The sequence below is a fragment of the Lycorma delicatula genome, chromosome 6, assembly GCF_047948215.1.
Source record: "Lycorma delicatula isolate Av1 chromosome 6, ASM4794821v1, whole genome shotgun sequence".
Lineage (NCBI taxonomy): Eukaryota > Metazoa > Arthropoda > Insecta > Hemiptera > Fulgoridae > Lycorma > Lycorma delicatula.
The window spans coordinates 72,338,665-72,357,238 of record NC_134460.1 but is presented as its reverse complement, the minus strand read 5'-3'; the positions used below and the strand labels follow the sequence as shown (position 1 = coordinate 72,357,238).

At 30.1% G+C, this 18,574-nt stretch overlaps 1 protein-coding gene across 1 annotated transcript; it reads right to left on the bottom strand.

Annotated features, from left to right (window-relative positions):
• Positions 1-14,577: 14,577 nt before the first annotated feature.
• On the bottom strand, positions 14,578-15,168 carry LOC142326885 (uncharacterized). Its single transcript, XM_075369618.1, has one exon. It carries the CDS (start codon positions 15,166-15,168, stop codon positions 14,578-14,580), a length of 591 nt encoding a protein of 196 aa, XP_075225733.1.
• Positions 15,169-18,574: the final 3,406 nt, after the last annotated feature.

The following is an 18,574-nucleotide window of genomic DNA, read 5'->3' as shown; positions in this document are numbered from 1 at the left end:
ACAATTTTTGTCAAAAAGAAACAGTGACCCTGAGCAACGCCGGATATATAAGCTTGTGATAAATGAAAGGAATGAGTATGAAAACTGGAAATCTGTACTCCATAATAAATTGTATTAGTCATTAAATAAATATGGGTTTGTTTAATAATAAAAAAGGGAAGATTTATTAAATCGTAAAATTTAACTTTTGAAGCCTAGATTCTCAACAAAATAGACCGCTAGACCACCGAGTTGTAGTGGTAAACTCATCATCGTAAATCAGCTGATTTCAAAATCGAAGTTCTAAGGTTCAAATCGTATATTAATCCTAATAAATCCTAATAATAGTGGCTTTTATTCGGATTTGAATACCAGATCGTGGATACCAGTGTTCTTTTGTGGCTGGGTTTCAATTAACCACACATCTCAGGAATGGTCGACCTGAGTTTGTTCAAGACTACACATTTACCGTTACAGTTACATTACATTGATAAGTCACTAATTGTTAATGCGACTATAAATAAATGTATTAAAAAAAAATATATATATAAAGCAATTATCAATATTAGTATATAAACATCAGAGTTTTGAAAAATTATGTTTACGATTTTTTGAAAATTTGGGGGCTCAAGTAACAGGGAGCTTTTTTAATGATTAAAATATTTATTAAAATTGATTTTAAACAAATTAATAAATTTGTGGTGATAATATATTTAAAGAAAAAACTTTAAAAAAATTCAAAGACAGACTTAATTAATCCTAAATAAACAGAGTTGTATAATTTTCTAGGAAGGAGATGAAAATTTTTTGGTTGATTTTTTTTTTTCAAGAATAAAGAGGAATGGTTATAAAATAAATTAAAATGTTTACATTTTAAATCCAATGGGTAACTTGGGAGATGGATTTTTACTTAAAATAAATATTTTAAAAATTAAAAAAATATTTTTTGTTACCGCAGACCAATGGAATGGGGTGACAAAAAACTATCGGTTTGAAGGCCTTTCGATTTAGAAAATATAGATGTAAAAATTAACTCCTTCTTTGAAGCAAGATACAGCTAAAAAAAGGAAAAATATGTAGTTCTTTTTTGGGGAGGGGGTGAATATTAAATACTTTAGTACTTTATTAAAAAGATTTTTTGCTGAAGTACCCCATACGAATTGCAATTTTAATTCAGCCAAATCACCCCTAACCCTTTTTTAAATTTCTACAAAAAAATAATAATACTTTTCCCCCGCAGGTAGTACCAGTTTACCAAATCTTTTGGACTTGGAAGTACTGGATTAAATTTTAGGTAGATTTCATAAGAAAGCTATCTATTGTATGAGTTCCATGATTCAACTTCCGGAAAATTTCGACATATCTTCGCGTTTCACATTCCCCACACCCCAAAACCACCGTCAGCTCAAAAGTTTATATATACATTTGTATATTTCTTGTGGACATAACTGGTGTAATTTTGCGCCAATCACTTTCAAATTGTTCCTTAAAAATTCCTCGTCCCAAAATCTCGGTCGAGTTCGATAACGGCCAAAATTGGACCATGGTGATGGAAATGGACTTTTTGAAAAAAAAAAAAACAACAAAATATCGCTATAGCTTTCTTATTAAGTAAAATATCGAATTCGTTTAAAGCTCCAACTATTTTCTGGATAAGGGCCTAAAACTTACGTAAGTAAAGTTTTTGATATCACTAACCATTGGCTCAGGGGGTGGAAAAATATGGAATTTTGAAGACAATAAAAATCATACCTCCATTAATAGATACAGTATCGAATCGGTTTAAAGTGGTTTCGTTAGTCCTCTAAACATTATCTAAAACTTTTTTCTGAAAAAAGTTTTGATATGACCAACCCTTACGGCAAGGGATGACCAAAATGTTGCTGGAATAGTAAGAAGATAGGACTTGTCGTATGCTTAATGTGAAACTGTTTGCAAATGAACCATTGTTGTATTGAGTAAATTGGAGGTTTTCTTAACTTTAAGGTGGAAATCTTTTTTATCCCCTACTTAGCACCTTTGAAATCTACCTTCGCCTTCCAGCGTGCTGAAAGGGATTTTTTCCCCAGATTATTTACAATCTATTTAAATCTATTTTTTTTGTGAAACAGTTTTTTTTAAACGTCTCCTTAAAGCACAAAACTTAAAAGGACCGATTTTTTAAAATTTCTTTTTACTGATCTGTATACTTTTCCGTTGTAGACATATCGTTAAAGATGGGAAAGTAAAAATCGTAGTTAACTTATGAATTAAAGGTCATTTCTGAAATCGGAAGTTCCTTTCGAGACAAGCATTCTACGCCGGAATTTCTTAAAAAAGTGAGAAGAAAAGTGATTTTAATTTTACAATACTTTTTTCACTGAAACAAACAAATTATTAAAGTTTATAAAATTAATTACCGATGATTCACTGAAAACGTTCTTTTTTTCATTGAAGCATGCTGCAACTTTACGCTAATGACGAGTTTTTAATTTTAATTTATATAAATTTTTCGTTGTTTTTTTTTTACTGTATTTTAACGTAGGACTTTAGGTATTACTCAGTTTCAAAGGGGTCCTAAGTTAGACAATGATAACAATGAATAAAATGTTACTTTTAATCTCATAAAACATACATTAAATTTATTTCCATCTGATGTTAATCTAATTTTGAAAATTAACGGATGTTATAAATTATTATGTTGGAAATGGAAAAATAATTCTGTTCAGAACTTTTCGTATGTTGTTAAGCTGATTAAAGACTTAAAATCACAGTGATTTTAGTCAAATTCATTGCAAAGTGTTTGAAGATATTAGCAGAAAAAATACATTGTGTTAATGCATTTAAATATATATTACAATGACATTGATTACGTAAAACGTTTTCATCATTTTTTTATCACAAAAACATTTCTCAAACATAAAAAAATAGAACAAAGAGATCAATTAAGAAACCAAATTTTTAAAATAACAAAAAACATTTTTTAAAAAACATTTATTTATTTATACAAATAATCTTTGTTCATTTATAAACATTCGTTTTAATATTGTACTTACAGGAGGTTCCTGATAAATTACATAATTAAAACTGTCAGATGACTAAGTACTGTTATCTCCAGATGAAAAAAACGTCACAGCACTAAAGCATTCCCTCTTAATTCTTTGTAGGGGAAAAAATCCACCTCCGTTTTGTGAAAAATAATTAATTTAGTAGGTATATCAAAATGTTTTTTTAGTAAAACGACACGAGAAAAGGACAAATTATTAAAATTTTACGGTCTACACTCTTAAGAGGAAAAAAACACTTTACGGTTTCTAACAGCTTCAAAGTTTCTATTTATGGATAAATTTCTTAGTAAGCCACTGGTAACAACCATCAATCTGAATCGGGTGTTTTATCAGTTTTTCTTTACTATTAGACTTATTTAACTTTAATTTTATAATTTCCTTTCCTTCCTTATAATTTTCTTTCTATATATATATATAAAGAAGAAATATATACATAGAAGTAAAACTAGTGCGCACCCCAACTAAAATTATAATTAATTTAACACGGTAGGAGGTAAGCCTATAAAATAATAGTTTGATAACAACAGATTCAGTTTGTTTTAGTATTAAAAATAGAGTGAAATAATAGAAAAAAATTCAGTTATTAGATGCTTACTGGGTTCCATAATTCTATATATCATTATGTGTTGAAGTTTATCATTTATAGTATTTGTTTAAATGTAGAATAATGGCGCTTTAAACAATACTTCAAGTACTGTTAACAATGAAAACTCTACAGAATCGTTTTCTAATTAACTTATGCGTTTGAAAATTAAACAAAATTTTGTGACCGGGTTTTTTTTTAAGAATAGTTGCCTATTAGATACAACTAAAATAAACACTGAATTAATGTTAATACAGTTAATTAGTTTTAAGTTTTAATGCTGCTGTTTATCGTTGTTTTATCTGCATTAAAATAACTATCCGTGTAGCGTTGTAAAAAAAAAAAAATTAAGCAGCTAAAGCTGTTGCCATGAGTCCACCTGTTTTACATCAAATCTAACTATATATCACGTTTATTTATTCATGAAACGTTAATTACATTGTTTCGAAAACCTAACGTATATAATGACCTCGTAGACAGACTGATGCACTAGATTCCAGTCTAAAGTTGTATAAAAAGAATGACTGCATTCGAACAGAGATCCGATTTCTATCGTTAAATGTAGTACCTGGTGGATCCAATTTTAACTCAACAGTTCTGGTATCAACAAAAAATTTATTCTACCATTTACATCTGGTTATAAGTAAAATTAACGACGTATATAATTCAACGAAAGCATGTAAGAATATCGATAGGTATTTCGTTACGTTGTATATATATATATATATATATATATATATATATATATACACATACTATTCAAATCTTAAACGTGGGAATATAAAGTGAACATTTTTTTAGGGTACGAAATATTGGAAGGCTAATCGGTAATTGAATTGAATAATGAGTAAGATGGTATCACTCCGTTGCGAAAACCGGCAATATAAATTTGAAAAACGTTTTTTACTTTTCTTTGAGATGCATTAGGTAGAAAAATTTTTTCTTATAAAATAACACAAAATACACAATCCGATACCAGGATAATTTTTAATTTAAAAAATTTTACATAAACGTACGGTTCATTAAAAATTAGTAACCTACTGTTTTGTAGGCAGTACGTTAAAATAATTTTTGAAACAAGTTAATTCTATATATATGATTATTAAATATAGTCTTTTATATATAGGTGGTATCAAAGCACTTATTTTAAGTTTTCTTTGGGAAAAGACCGAGTGTCACTGAAAAACAGTACATTGTTAAAAAAAAACAAAAAAATAAAAATACATCAAATTTTTTGATTTACACTATTTCCTAGTCTTTCATATGACTATGATGGATGTAAAGAATACGAGATACAAGCGGCAGTAATAAGGATTGCTTTTTCTGAAAGTAATGATGCTCATTATATAACTATGCGTTGTGGTGTACTGAATAAAAGTGTCATTTGTAGAACTGATTATCACTGTATTTATTGGTTTACGATGATGATTTGCAATAATATATTCAGCTCCGTGAAGGCTATTTCACTTTCCAAATTATAATCGGCAAAAAATGCTTGCCGTTCTTGGGAAAGAGTATGCAATTTTTGGAAGTGATTTTTACTTCCTAATACGAAGTAAAGAAAGTATTGTGATCGCGAAAAAATTCGGTTTTCAGATTTAAACGGAAATATCCATTTTCACCGTCCCTGAATCCATTTTGACTAGTTTTGGCGTGACGTCTGTACGTACGTACGTATATGTACATACGTATGTATGTACCTCGTATAATTCAAGAACTATTAGTCGTAGGATGTTGAAATTTTGGATTTAGGAATGTTGTAACATCTAGTTGTGCACCTCCCCTTTTGATTGCAATCGACTGAACCAAAAGCCCAAGATCTAAAAAAAAATTGGATTTTGGACATTTTCTTAACTGCAGTAATAAGCCCTAATTGAGAGCTTAATAAGTGCTTAGTGGTAGTAATGAGCTTATAAGTGGTAGTTATTCTCATTTGTTCCAATTATAGCCAAACGAAACTTTAATTAATTAAATATTTGGATCATACAAGGGCACATCGGTTCGAATCAGACTTCATGTCCTTTTTTTAATTTTAAATATATCGACTTTTTAATAACTATTTACTTCCGATTGTAAAAAAAACTTTTATGATAAGTAATTGTTACTATTAAATAATAATAATAATAAAAAAAAGAAAAAATATGAAAAAATCAGAAGTTATTAATGAAATAAAATTTTGTATTTTCATTTTTTAAAAATGTGTACATGTGATTTAATAGGCGTACAAGGAAGTCATGTGGTATCCACAGTAGATTTTTTTCTTATCCCAAGTCATTATTCTACAATCAATATATATATGAAACGTTATCAAACAGCATTGTTTAATAAGCAAACGACGTTTGTTACAAATCACAACTAAATTTCTTAAATTTAATTATTAAAAGATGTGTTACTTATAATAAAAATTATTAACATAAATTACATAAAGGAAAACTAATTTTCCACTTAACGTTTCTTTTTCTGTTTAACATCCGAAACCACCGTAAGGTATTACTTCAGAGGATGATATGTATGAATGTAAATGAAGTCTAGTCTTGTACAGTCTCAGGTCGACCATTTCTGAGATGTGTGGTTAATTGAAACTCGATCACGCAAAGAACACAGGTTTCACGATGTTGTACTTAACTGGTAATTAGAAAAGTTCACATAGGTATATTACTTTGGTAATAGATAAATTGAATTTAATAGATTAATAATAATAATTCGATGATAAAAAAAAATAATTGACGACAAATCTGCTTAATTTATCTAACCTTTTTCAGGATAAGAGATAGGGATTTAAATAATGTTACGTCCTCTTTTTCTTTTAGTTTCCCGAAGTAAAGCGACATCCTTAAATCTTTTTTACCTTGAGTGAATAACAAATTGAAATTGTTTAAAAGTAGATTTTTCATAAAATCAATCTTCTAGATAAAGAAACTATATACACTCCTCCTGTACACGAATAAAATGTATAATTAGAGGGTATGTTAGATAAAAAGTTTTTTCAAGAAAATCGAAAGTGGAATCTATCTATCAAAAGAAAGATAAAGATGTTCATATTCGCTGGTAAAACTGTTGTTTTGATGGAAACAAAAGATGAATTAAAAGAAATACTAAACGGTATAAATTTATTGCTACGAAAGAACTTCAGCCCGATAATAAATAAAATTGAATCAAAGGAAAAGAAATGTGACAATGATGATGATGAGGAATTAAATATGAAGATGGAACCCATCGGTTTGGTCTAGTGGTGAACGCGTCTTCGCAAATCAGCTGATTTCGAAGTCGAGAGTTCTAAGGTACAAATCCTAGTAAAGGCAGTTTTACTTTTACACAGATTTGAATACTACTAGATCGTGGATACCGCCAGCCTCCGTAGCGCGAGTGGTAGCGTCTCGGCCTTTCACCCGGAGGTCCGGGGGTTCGAATCCCGGTCAGGCATGGCATTTTTCACACACGTTACAAAACATTCATCTCATTCTCTGCGGATAAAAGGCTTAACTGCGGACCCGGAGGTTAAAAAAAAAATAAAAATTGTGGATACCGGTGTTCTTTGGTGGTTGAGTTTCAATTAACCACACATCTCAGGAATGGTCGACTTGAGACTGTACAAGACTACACTTAATTTACACTCATACATATCATCCTCTGAAGTAATCCTGACGGTGGTACCGGAGGCTAAACAGAAAAAAAATTAAGATAGGGAACATAATATACTAGAAAGAAGGGTTTTTGTTATTTAGAAAGTAAAGTTGTAAACGATCGACGAAGTAATGGAAACATCAAAAACAAATTAGTACAAGTAAGAGCATTCATCCATAAAAACAATCCACGACTATTATCAGATTTGGATTTAACAATTAGAAATAAATTTTTTGAAAACATTTGTAGAATTTGATAAGAACATGAACAATATGAAAAAATAATAGAAATAGAAGGGGGAGAAAAGTTTGGGCTAAAATCTTGTAGAGACGTACTAGGTTGGGGTTACCTGTATTAACATCATCTAGATTTAATAATTCGACGATAAAGGGACGTGTAGAAGGTAAAATCTGTATAGGAAGACAAATATTGGAATATATGAAGGAGATAACTGAGAGGGAATAGGTTGTAGATAATATACATTTAAACGGCCATCAATTGACTAGACAAAAAAAAAGAATTTTTCTCTTAAATGAATAACGCTTAAGTTTCCTTTATATCTTTTGTAGATTTAAATCGTGAGCCAAACAAACAATTTGATGTAACGATTATACATTCTCAATGTCACATACGATTCACACTAGAAGCACGGAATTAGTCTTTAACAGAAAGCAATGGAGAATAGCAGCAAACCTGTCGACCGAAAGATCGTAAAAAACCAGTTGTACTACGGTAAGTATCTACATCATACGATTTGGTTTTAATTTTTGTTTACTAATCGTAAATTCCTTTCTTTAACGATAGGGTAAATATTTTTAGTTTTATTATCAGGGATTATTATATTTTTTTAATATAATAAATTATGAAAACAATCGTTGGATAAATATATTAAATATTCGTAACAACTAAAGTAAACAAATGTTAAAATTTAGTAATAGATATACGAACATTATTCATTATACATAAGTGTTATAAAAATACGGTGTACCTACTCCAGACACACTACGCTTTACATATGTTTATATTTAGTCGACGTTACGCTACTTTGCGCTGTATAACTAATGTAGGGTGAAAGAAACAGTGCCGTTATGAAGCTATAACCAACCCTCTCACGAACAAAAGCACTGATATAATCGTAAACATAATACAAATATAAGAACACACACAATACTCTACTACTCTTGCGTATACACCTAACCTAAGTTAACCTCAATATTATACTGGTCTAATAGTAAAAGTATTACCACAACGCGGAAGAAAATTTGCTAACTATAATACCATATCGTAAGAGGAATAAAATGTTGAGTGTAACCCGAAGTGGTGGGTAATAGTATTACAATTAAATAGAAGGATACTCGAAAGAGTGTATGCATGTAATAAATAAATAAATATATAAGTAACGTAAGTATAAATTTAACCTAACCCTTTCTTCTGTTATTTGTTGGTTGAAATAACTTTTATTAGATTCTTATTTTTAATGCATCGAATTAAAGAAATGAAAAACTCATCCTTAGCAACTTGCTACATTTATTTAAAAAAAAAAAAAAAGTAAATATACGAGTATATATTTTTATATTTTATTGTTATATTTCTGTTCATAAATCTCATAATCGTAAATTTCATGTTTATAAACAAATGAAAATGAACAATTTCACGTTCATTTCTGTTCATAAATTTCATCATAAATGTTTATATTTCTTTATATTTTACGACAACCAAGGAATTCTATAATTTCCGCTTTTTTATGAAAATCAATCAAATTAAAGAGACAAAAGTTAGAGAATGAAAATTATATTAAAAATAAAATGAAACTGAATAAATGAAAGACGAAGTGGTAAACATTTTGTAGACCAGAAAAAAAGGAGTTGGAATTTTATTTCATAAACATCCTATCCTTCCTTTTTTTTACAGCAATCGGATAAAATTGTTTAGTCGTCTACATTTCAAGATCCCCTTAAAAAAGTTATAAATTTACGGAAAGTGTATATGCAGTGTGTTGGCCTGTGTCGATTAATATCTCCATACTGGTTCACCATAAATTCTTGGAAACGGTGCTAAAAATAATTCACTGATGGCATTAGATTTTGGATTATAATAAAACACAAGGAGGAGTACTTTTCGCAATTTTTAAGTTTTTGACTATTTGTAAATGGTGGTAGAAAATTCAGCTTTAGAACTATGAAATACTTATTACGTTATTTAAAATTAGAGGAGGGGATATTCAACATTATTTTTAAACAGATTTTGCTTCGTATCTCGAAAATCGGTGGATCAATTAAGTTGAAATTTGGCATAATTTTTTTTTTAATATTATCATACTATCTGAGAATCGTAGCTGTAAGATAAATTAATTTTTAGAGAATTGCTTTGTGTAAAATGTAACGCAATTTTTTTTTGGGGGGTTGGTTGGGTAATGAATTACTGAGTTTTTCTGAGACAATTCTGTTTGATTAAAAATGTATTAAATTTTATGTTTAACATCTTTCCTTTTGGTTAATTAAGAAATAAAAAATAAGTAATCTACGATAATATACCATTGTAAGAGTTTATAAGATCAGTCTAGTTAAAATCCATTATTTAATATTTTTGGAATATTTTTTGGGTGTTGTGATAGGGAAATTATAAATATTGCCTTACTCAAATACAGGCTTTGTGTTTATGGTGGATTAATTTCTTGTATTTATACTTTATTTTATATTTCTTTCCCGGTGAACGTAGCCCGAACGGCTGACAAAAAAAAAGGTAAAAATTATGTTTTCCTGATATTTCAAACTAAAATGTAGAGTAAAATGTAAGTTTCAACTCAGAAATAGGATATGCCACTTTTAAAACAATAATTGCAATTGATGGTTTTAAGAGCGCATCTTAAAAACAGCAATTGCAATTATTATTTTTACAGATGGTAAGTTTAAAAATTTTGGGAATGCTACAAAATTTTTGATTCTCAATGTGGGCGGTGGGCGAAAAAACCCAAAAGCCGCAATATCTCAGGATTGACCAAACCGAATTTTTGCAAATTTGGCTGAAATATCTCTATGTATGCGGCGGGATTGATCGTATTAATTTTTTTCAAAATTGTTTAGGGGGTGGCAGGATATTTTGAAAAAACAATTTCGATTCTCTTCAGAGATATTTTAGAGAAAACTCTATTAAAAATATTTGTTACCTACAATGCCTATATAAATAATCCAAAAATCTATTTTCAAAAATCAACCCCTACCTCATAAAATCTATATATATGTTTTTTTGTTCTGTTGCTCTATCTCCCTTCGGTTTAAATATTTTTCAAATTTAAAAAGAAGATTTATACTTCATGTACAGAGCTATCAAGAAATATTTACAAATTTTTTTTTAAATTATAGACCTGGACCTAAAATGCAGTAAAGTTTTTAAAAAAACTTCTGTTTCTTATTTTAGTCGGTATTGAAGGGAGGTTTAAATTAAGAGAAAACTTTACTTCAGCAAATTTGTTAAAGTTAACCTACATATGAATATTGTCAGAAAACTTTATCCCCAATCTCTAAAAAATACATATATTTTCTATTTTCTCTAACTCTTTTAATTTTGATTATTAATAGCCGGAAAAGTTATGAAATACTTTATAAGCTTTCTTTTTGTATATATTTTTAAAATGAATTTCATTTCATTTTAAAAATTTGCTGTATATCTTATTGTGTCGCTTAATGGCATTCTAATATTTCCTAATTTGGTTATAAATTAAAAAAAAAAAATATTGGATTTCGTAAGGTATTTTTTTATTAATAAATTTTGCCAAATTCGTCTTTTTTCAATTTTGTGCAATGACCTCTTCATCATTTTTTAGATTATTAAACCATCAAATATTAAATTATTTTCTCTCGCAGAAAATTACCAAAAGCATTTATTTTTCATTCTTTGTACTTCCTGTTTTCTGTATTTCAATAATTCACATATCCTTAAAATCTTTCTAATATCAAAATCAATAAACAGTTAAAGACTTCTTTTCTGTAAGTAAACTCTTCTTGTTTACGTTAATTATTTTGTGATAACATCCTTAACTTTACTTATTCGTTGCAATTTTCCTGCCTAAATACAAAATTCTTATTGTTGGCTCCGAAGGAAAGTTGCAGTACGCAATTTATACTTTGCAACGCATCAATAGAAACATCGATAACAATGTTTAACGTCAGAAAACTAAGACTGCGACATTTTTTGGGTTAATTGATAAGGTTTTAGGGAAGATTTCAATTAACCATACATCTCAAAAATGGTCGACTTGAGATTATACAAGACTACACTTCATTTACACTCATACATATCGTCATTCATCCTCTGAAGTAATCCTGACGGTGGTTTCGGAGGCTAAACAGAAAAAGGAAAAAAAAAATAGTACGTAGAACCATTAATCGTTATGAGAAAGAAACCCGTTTAAAATTTTATAAGGCGATGACTATTCCAATATTAACATAGTTATGAAACCCTAAAAAAAAGAAATTAAGAGAAAACTTATGATTCGTAATATATAAGAAGCCAGAATTCAAGTCAATTAAGATGAAGTTTTAGTTAAGTGAAAGGCTACTCGAGATCGGATAGGTTACGTAACGATTTGATTAGAAAAGAGCTAAATAAATACAGCTCCAATTCCAAAGTAATAAATAAGCTGAAAGGATTAATTTGTCACATCTCCTGTGCTTGCATCAATCAAATCGGCTTCCATGCAGTAGCTTTCTTTTCTTTTCTTTCTTTCTTTTTCTGTTTAGCCTCCGGTAACTACCGTTTAGATAATTCTTCAGAGGATGAATGAGGATGATATGTATGAGTGTAAATGAAGTGTAGTCTTGTACATTCTCAATTCGACCATAATGAGATGTGTGGTTAATTGAAACCCAACCACCAAAGAACACCGGTATCCACGATCTAAACGGTAGTTACCGGAGGCTAAACAGGAAAAAAGAAAGAAGAAAAATCAAATAAGAGATGAATGCCAGAACATGGCTAATCTTTGGTTGAAGAAAACTTCTATCGATTGGTGTCAAAGGAATGATATAAACAAATAAAATAACAGCATATATTCACCGCTAGTAAGGTACTGTAGTTGTAAACAACCCTCTCAATAATTCATGGTTGCTAGAGTTGAAATAATAAGGATTTTTCTAAAAAATAGTCATTTATTTTTACAGTAATTCAATTTACTTAACTAGAGAAGCATGTCTTCTAATATACCGATATAAGAAAAGACAAATGATTATTAAAGAAATAAAATTAATAAAAATATTTTCATCGAATTAAATATTGCATTTAGGTTTATTTAGTAACGTGCAAAATTATGAGATTCTTGCTGCAAAAGAATTTTAGTGGGAATTCACATATCGATTAAACTTTATTGAACAGTTTTTAATTTAAAAACTAAAATTAAAGTTGACTTTTTTAACTAAATTTGCGTTTATATCTGATGTACATTGGCTACTCTGGCACGTAATAACTTATTTAATCGCATTTTTAATGTACTAGTATCAATTATTCCATGATAATGAAAATATTTTTAATTATTATATTGATATCATCGTTTATAGCCATTTTCTTAACCACTTTAACAGCACGACATCCCAGGGTTTTTTTTAACTTAAAAAAAACATCCATTCCTAACTGAAATAACTATTTCTTGAATAAAACTGTAACTATCAGTTAACTTAATAAACTAAGTAAACAGTTCTACTTATCAACGGATAACTAGAAATTTTAAATTAAATTTACAGACTAGATTAACTGTGTACACTGAAGTTTGAAGTTAAATTGTTGAGGGTTGAAATGTAGATACGGATATTGCACAAGTGCGTTGTACAGCTTCGGTTTGGTAGCGCATGCTCTTTGGTCGGGGGGTGCATAAATATGATTAATAGTTTGCGAGCCACATGAACCGGGGAGTGAGCAATAGGGGACGACGTCGGAACAGGCGAGCGGAACCCTACGGCCATAAATCCCGAAGGCATTCCTTCATTTCCACTACCAACACCTGCCCGCCTATACTGTGTCTATCCGTTACTGTTGTGACGAGGGGTTCAGTATCTTGTCAGTTTGTTTATTTTACGTTATTTATGCAAAAAGTACGAGAAAATAAATTAACAAAATAAGCAAATACAAATGGAAAAATACATATTTTATACGTCTGACGTATTTATTTAAATTCCACCGAATAGGAACTAATAAAAGAAAATATATACTGGAAATGATAAACTATATTTAACATCTTTAAATGAAATAAACATAAATAAATGAAATTTACTTTTTAAACAAAAGATAACAAATCGTGTTTATTTTCCCCACCCACAAACTACGAATAAAATTACATTATTTTTTGTTAACATGAAGTGTACGCTTAGAAGTAAGAGCACGAAAAAGAGCTGTAAAGAGCTATAACTGGCACGCTATATCTTTGCCGATAAGTTTGGAGCTAAATAACTCGCTTTAAGATAATAAAAAACACAAGAAAGTCATAATTAAATTAATTTTCCACTATTTTTGCTTTAATCGTTTATTTTCATTCAATTATTGTAAAAAAAAAGACAAACAGAATAAAAATTTAAAAAATGTACTTTTACAAAAACCAGGTCTTATAAAACCAGTAAAAAGCTGTATTATTTGTGTCAAATAACTAATCTTTCCTTATTATGATAACACTAGATTTGGGGTTTTTTGAAACAGCAGTTTTCTAGTTATCTGTTGATAAATAGAACAGTTTATTTAATTATCAGCTTTTATTCAAGGAATAGTTATTTCAGTTAGAAATGGATGTTTTTAAATTAAATAAAAAAAGGATGTTCGTGCTAAGTTGGTTAATGAAATGGCTACAATCGATATATCAATAATAGTAATTAAAAATACTTTTATTATCGTGGAATAGTTGATATTTGGATAGCGGGCGGCGTATTGCTGTGCACATGGCTGACGGTTGGTTTACCGCGCTATTAACTATCCTGAAAATATCTTATACTAACCTAATTGCTGTATTTTAATCAAAATTGGCTGTTTTTTTGTTTGTTTTAATTTAAACAATACAACTGCTGTTTTTTCAATTTATTAATGTAATTATTATTACTAACATAAGTGGATCATTACCGTTACTTTAATCTTACTTTCCTTGCGTACATGAGACATCTGTCAGATTTCTTCAAAACCACTTAATGATTCGACACTACTAGACGTACAAATGTCACTAACAACATTATCTCTAATTATAAAGGATTCTAACGCATTGTCTGTTAAAGGCTCTCGCCATTGGTATTTATTCTCGATGTCTATCACGTGATCACATTTCAGTAACCAGTCTTCTGGTCCCATTAAATTGGTTTGTTCCTCAAACACTTTTCACTCTTTCAATATTAAATTCCGTATCTCGATTGCGAATTGTTTTACTTCTGCCCATATCATTTCTATTGGGTTTAAATCTGGATGATGTGGAGGCAGACGTAATACATTATTATATCCTTCTTTTCCTGACATGTCATCCAAAAGGTAGCACGCGAATCTCTGTTTGTTTGACTTTATTATTTCATATAACTGCAGTTTAAGGAAACAAAATCCTATTCCCTTTTGTTTAAGCCAAGATATCATTCCATTTTTGGTGATGTTAGATGTCGGTGTCTTTTCAGTTAAAACGTTGCGGTAAGAGACATTGTCAATTACAAGAATACTTTTTGGTTCTTTAGGAAGGTTAGGTAATAATGTTTCACTGATCCATTTCATATAATTACTCATGTTCATTTGGTTGTGATAATCTTCTGAACTGTGAATAGCCTTCCACAAAGTGAGAACATTAGGAAAAAATCCTCTTTCTCCTCCGGCATGGGTAACGATCAAACGCTCTCCCTCAGAAAACGGTTGTCGAATGATTTTTCCTGAGCAGTCTACCCAGGAATTGCCAGAAACATCATTACAACTGACGTAAGTTCCGTCCATGTAAACAATGTTACGGTCAGATTCTCTGTAATATTTTATGGCCTGCAAATACTTTATCCTTTTGTTCCGTATATCACTTCTTTACACTAATACAGAACGATTATCTTGGGTCTTTCGTCACTTAAACCTAAATCTTTTAATATAATTCGAATATTCTTTTTACAACCGTTAAAGTCAATCCTGTCTTTTAATGCTGTACGCAATAAATCAGCTGTCGGAAGACAATTTTTTTGTTATAAGTTATACACCAACCTCCAAACAACACATTTATCAAACTCGTCCAGTTCAGTTATTGACCTTGATTTTTCCTGGCGCTTGTTAGGGGTTACGACCGACTGAGAAAAAGTATTATAAAACACTTGATTGTCTGAACTCGTAGAAGCGGAATTGGAAAGTCATTTTTTCAAATTCATTTTTAATTTTTGTTATCCGTCGGGTCGAAACGCCAGTGGCTTCAGCAGCTCGATCTCGAGCTTTTATTAGTGGGATCGTTGGGGCATTTATTGACGCCTCTTTTTTCATAAATTCTCCAAACGATTTCCCAACTCTGACTATGAAGCACTTTACCTTCAAGTTATGGTACAAAATGACTGTTCTCCAAGATTAATGGACGATAACGAACACCGTAATTTAATTTTAATATATACAGGTTTAAACTAAACACACTCGCGACAGACAAAGTTTAACACATTCACTATATGGTTAAACTATTGCGCAAGTGTGCTCTCTTTTTCTGTTTAGCCTCCGGAACGACCGTAAGGTATTACTTCAGAGGATGATATGTATGAAATGTGAATGAAGTGTAATCTTGTACAGTCTCAGGTCGACCACTCCTGAGAAGTGTGGTTAATTGAAACCCAACCACTAAAGAACACCTGTATTCACGATCTAGTATTCAAATCCGTATAAAAGTAACTACTTTTACTAGGATTTGACCTTAGAACTCTCGACTTCGAAATCAGCTGATTTGCGATGACGATTTAACCACTAGACCAGTTGGCTGCGCTAGTGTGATAAATACTCTCTCAAGACTGGACTGTAAAGTGTATTGCTATTACACTTCAGATTCATGACATGATCATGCCATGGGTATTCAGCATTTCGCATATAAAATTTGTCATGACTAATAGTCCTATAAATGAAATTAATAACTGATTCATACAGTTATCAAATGATACGTACAAATTGTCATGCGTAAGATGATCTCATTTTATTGTTTTGAAATGTATAAAGTAATTAGGATATGTTTAGACTAACTCACCGGGTAGGTCTAGTGGTGAACGCGTCTTCGCAAATCAGCTGATTTTGTAGTCGAGAGTTCCAACGTTCAAATCCTAGTAAAGTAAGTTACTTTTATTCGTATTTGAATATTAGATCTTGAATACCGGTGTTCTTTGATGGTTGGGTTTTAATTAACCACACATCTCAGAAATGGTCGACCTGAGACTGTACAAGACTACACTTCATTAACTCATACATATCATCCTCATTCATCTTCTGAACTAATAATACCTGAAGGTGATTACCGGAGGCTAAACAGGAAAAACGGATATGTTTAAACTATGCACAGTAGTCGTTCGTAAAAATAAAGTATTTATTAGTAGTATTTATGATTAGTATTTTTAAATAAATAAAACATATATAAGTTTATAAGTTATATAAATTGTAACAACTCTAACAATATACTGCATATTATGTAAGTATACGGAGCTATACGAGATGTTTTCGTAAAGGAATGACTATCTAACTGTTCACCCGTCCTATTGCCTATCTCTCTCGCACGCAATGTGCACAACGATATGCCGCCCGCTATACTTTAAAAGTGCGAATAAATAAGTAATTACGTGCCACAGCAGCCGATGTACAGTAACAATCGCAAAAAAATGACTACTAGGCATAAACAGCTGTCTACATGTAATCCATGCAACCTATTGTCATAGTAAATTTTTTTATACAGCTCACTCAAACGGAACATATCAGTTTTTAAAAAAGAATTTTTAATAATCTTTAAAAATTACAATTTTGATTGAAACAGTTATTATTACTACTTGGAAATTGGTCAGTAGATTTGAACAAACAAAAAAAAAAAAAAAATGAGGATAACGAAAATATTAGTTATTACACATTTAACAGGCAATATTAAAAAAAAAGTTAATATTAAAAAGTTTTTGATCGTTTCACACAGGCGTAAAATCGTTTTAAGATTAAAAGAATAATTAGAAAGGCGGCTTTTCATTAAGCTTTATGAAATTTCATTAATGAAACAGGTTAAGAGTAAAGGAAGATAAAATAAAATGACCTTTGATTTTTTCACCGTTATTATCATGAAAATTATTAAGGTTTCACTCACTGCCAACTATAGACCGAACAGACTTAACCAGTACTGAATAATTATTAATGAAACCACGGTTATGTAGTGTTGTTTAAATCAGGCACTTCCAATAAACAACTGGAAAGCCTAGGCATTTCAATATTATCGTCAGTATCCAGAATGATACGAGTAAACCACCTAAGACTATAAATATTATGGAGTAGTTGCATTATTAACTGAATGAATAAGTATGTTTTACCATATCAACATTAACAAATACTTCTACGATAAAATATCTATGAGTATGAGTTCAGTTTTCAGTCGATAAATTACTTCTCACTAGATCTTTCTACTTTCCTTCTTTTTTTTTCAAGGATTGATCTAGCCTCTACATATGCTCTGTGCTACCCACGAAATATTACGCTACCCTAAAAACTCATCAGTCCTCGTCTTGAAATCCATCTCCCTTAATGGAGTACAGGAGGGGTCTTAGACCTACCACATTTACCGAATCATGTCCCCCTAGGGAAAAAAGAAGTATCTAAGGAAGGACCGAGCATCAAATGAAAAAGAAGTACATTACATGCAGTTTCCTTTTATTTTGTAGGTTTTGTTACTCTTTTAAAGAGTAATATCAGATCTTAGACATTAATATACGAAGGATAGGTTTACCTATCCGGTTTTATTGACCTAACGGCCTTATTGACCGAAATCTAAATGAATCTTTACTCTAAGAGGTGTGTTATCTCATACGAAATTTGTATTTTAAACAAATAGTTTTCTCTTTAGAATTATTAGTCAAATAAAAACTAATAAAATTATTACACCAATGTTTATCTATGCTTGACTCAGAGTATTACAACGCCAAAGGAAAATCTTAAAAATACTACCGTGTATTAGTAATAAATAATAAAAATTAACTATCGAAAGACAGTGCACGGGCAGCAGTTCTTAATAATATAGTGTTGTGGACAGTCATTAAGTGATCGTTAGTTTATCATTCAACAGCATTTAATGCCAGAATAATTTAAAAATTATTTTTTATTGTAATTTTACTTTATCCGTGTTTTAATAACGGCTCCCTTATAAACAATT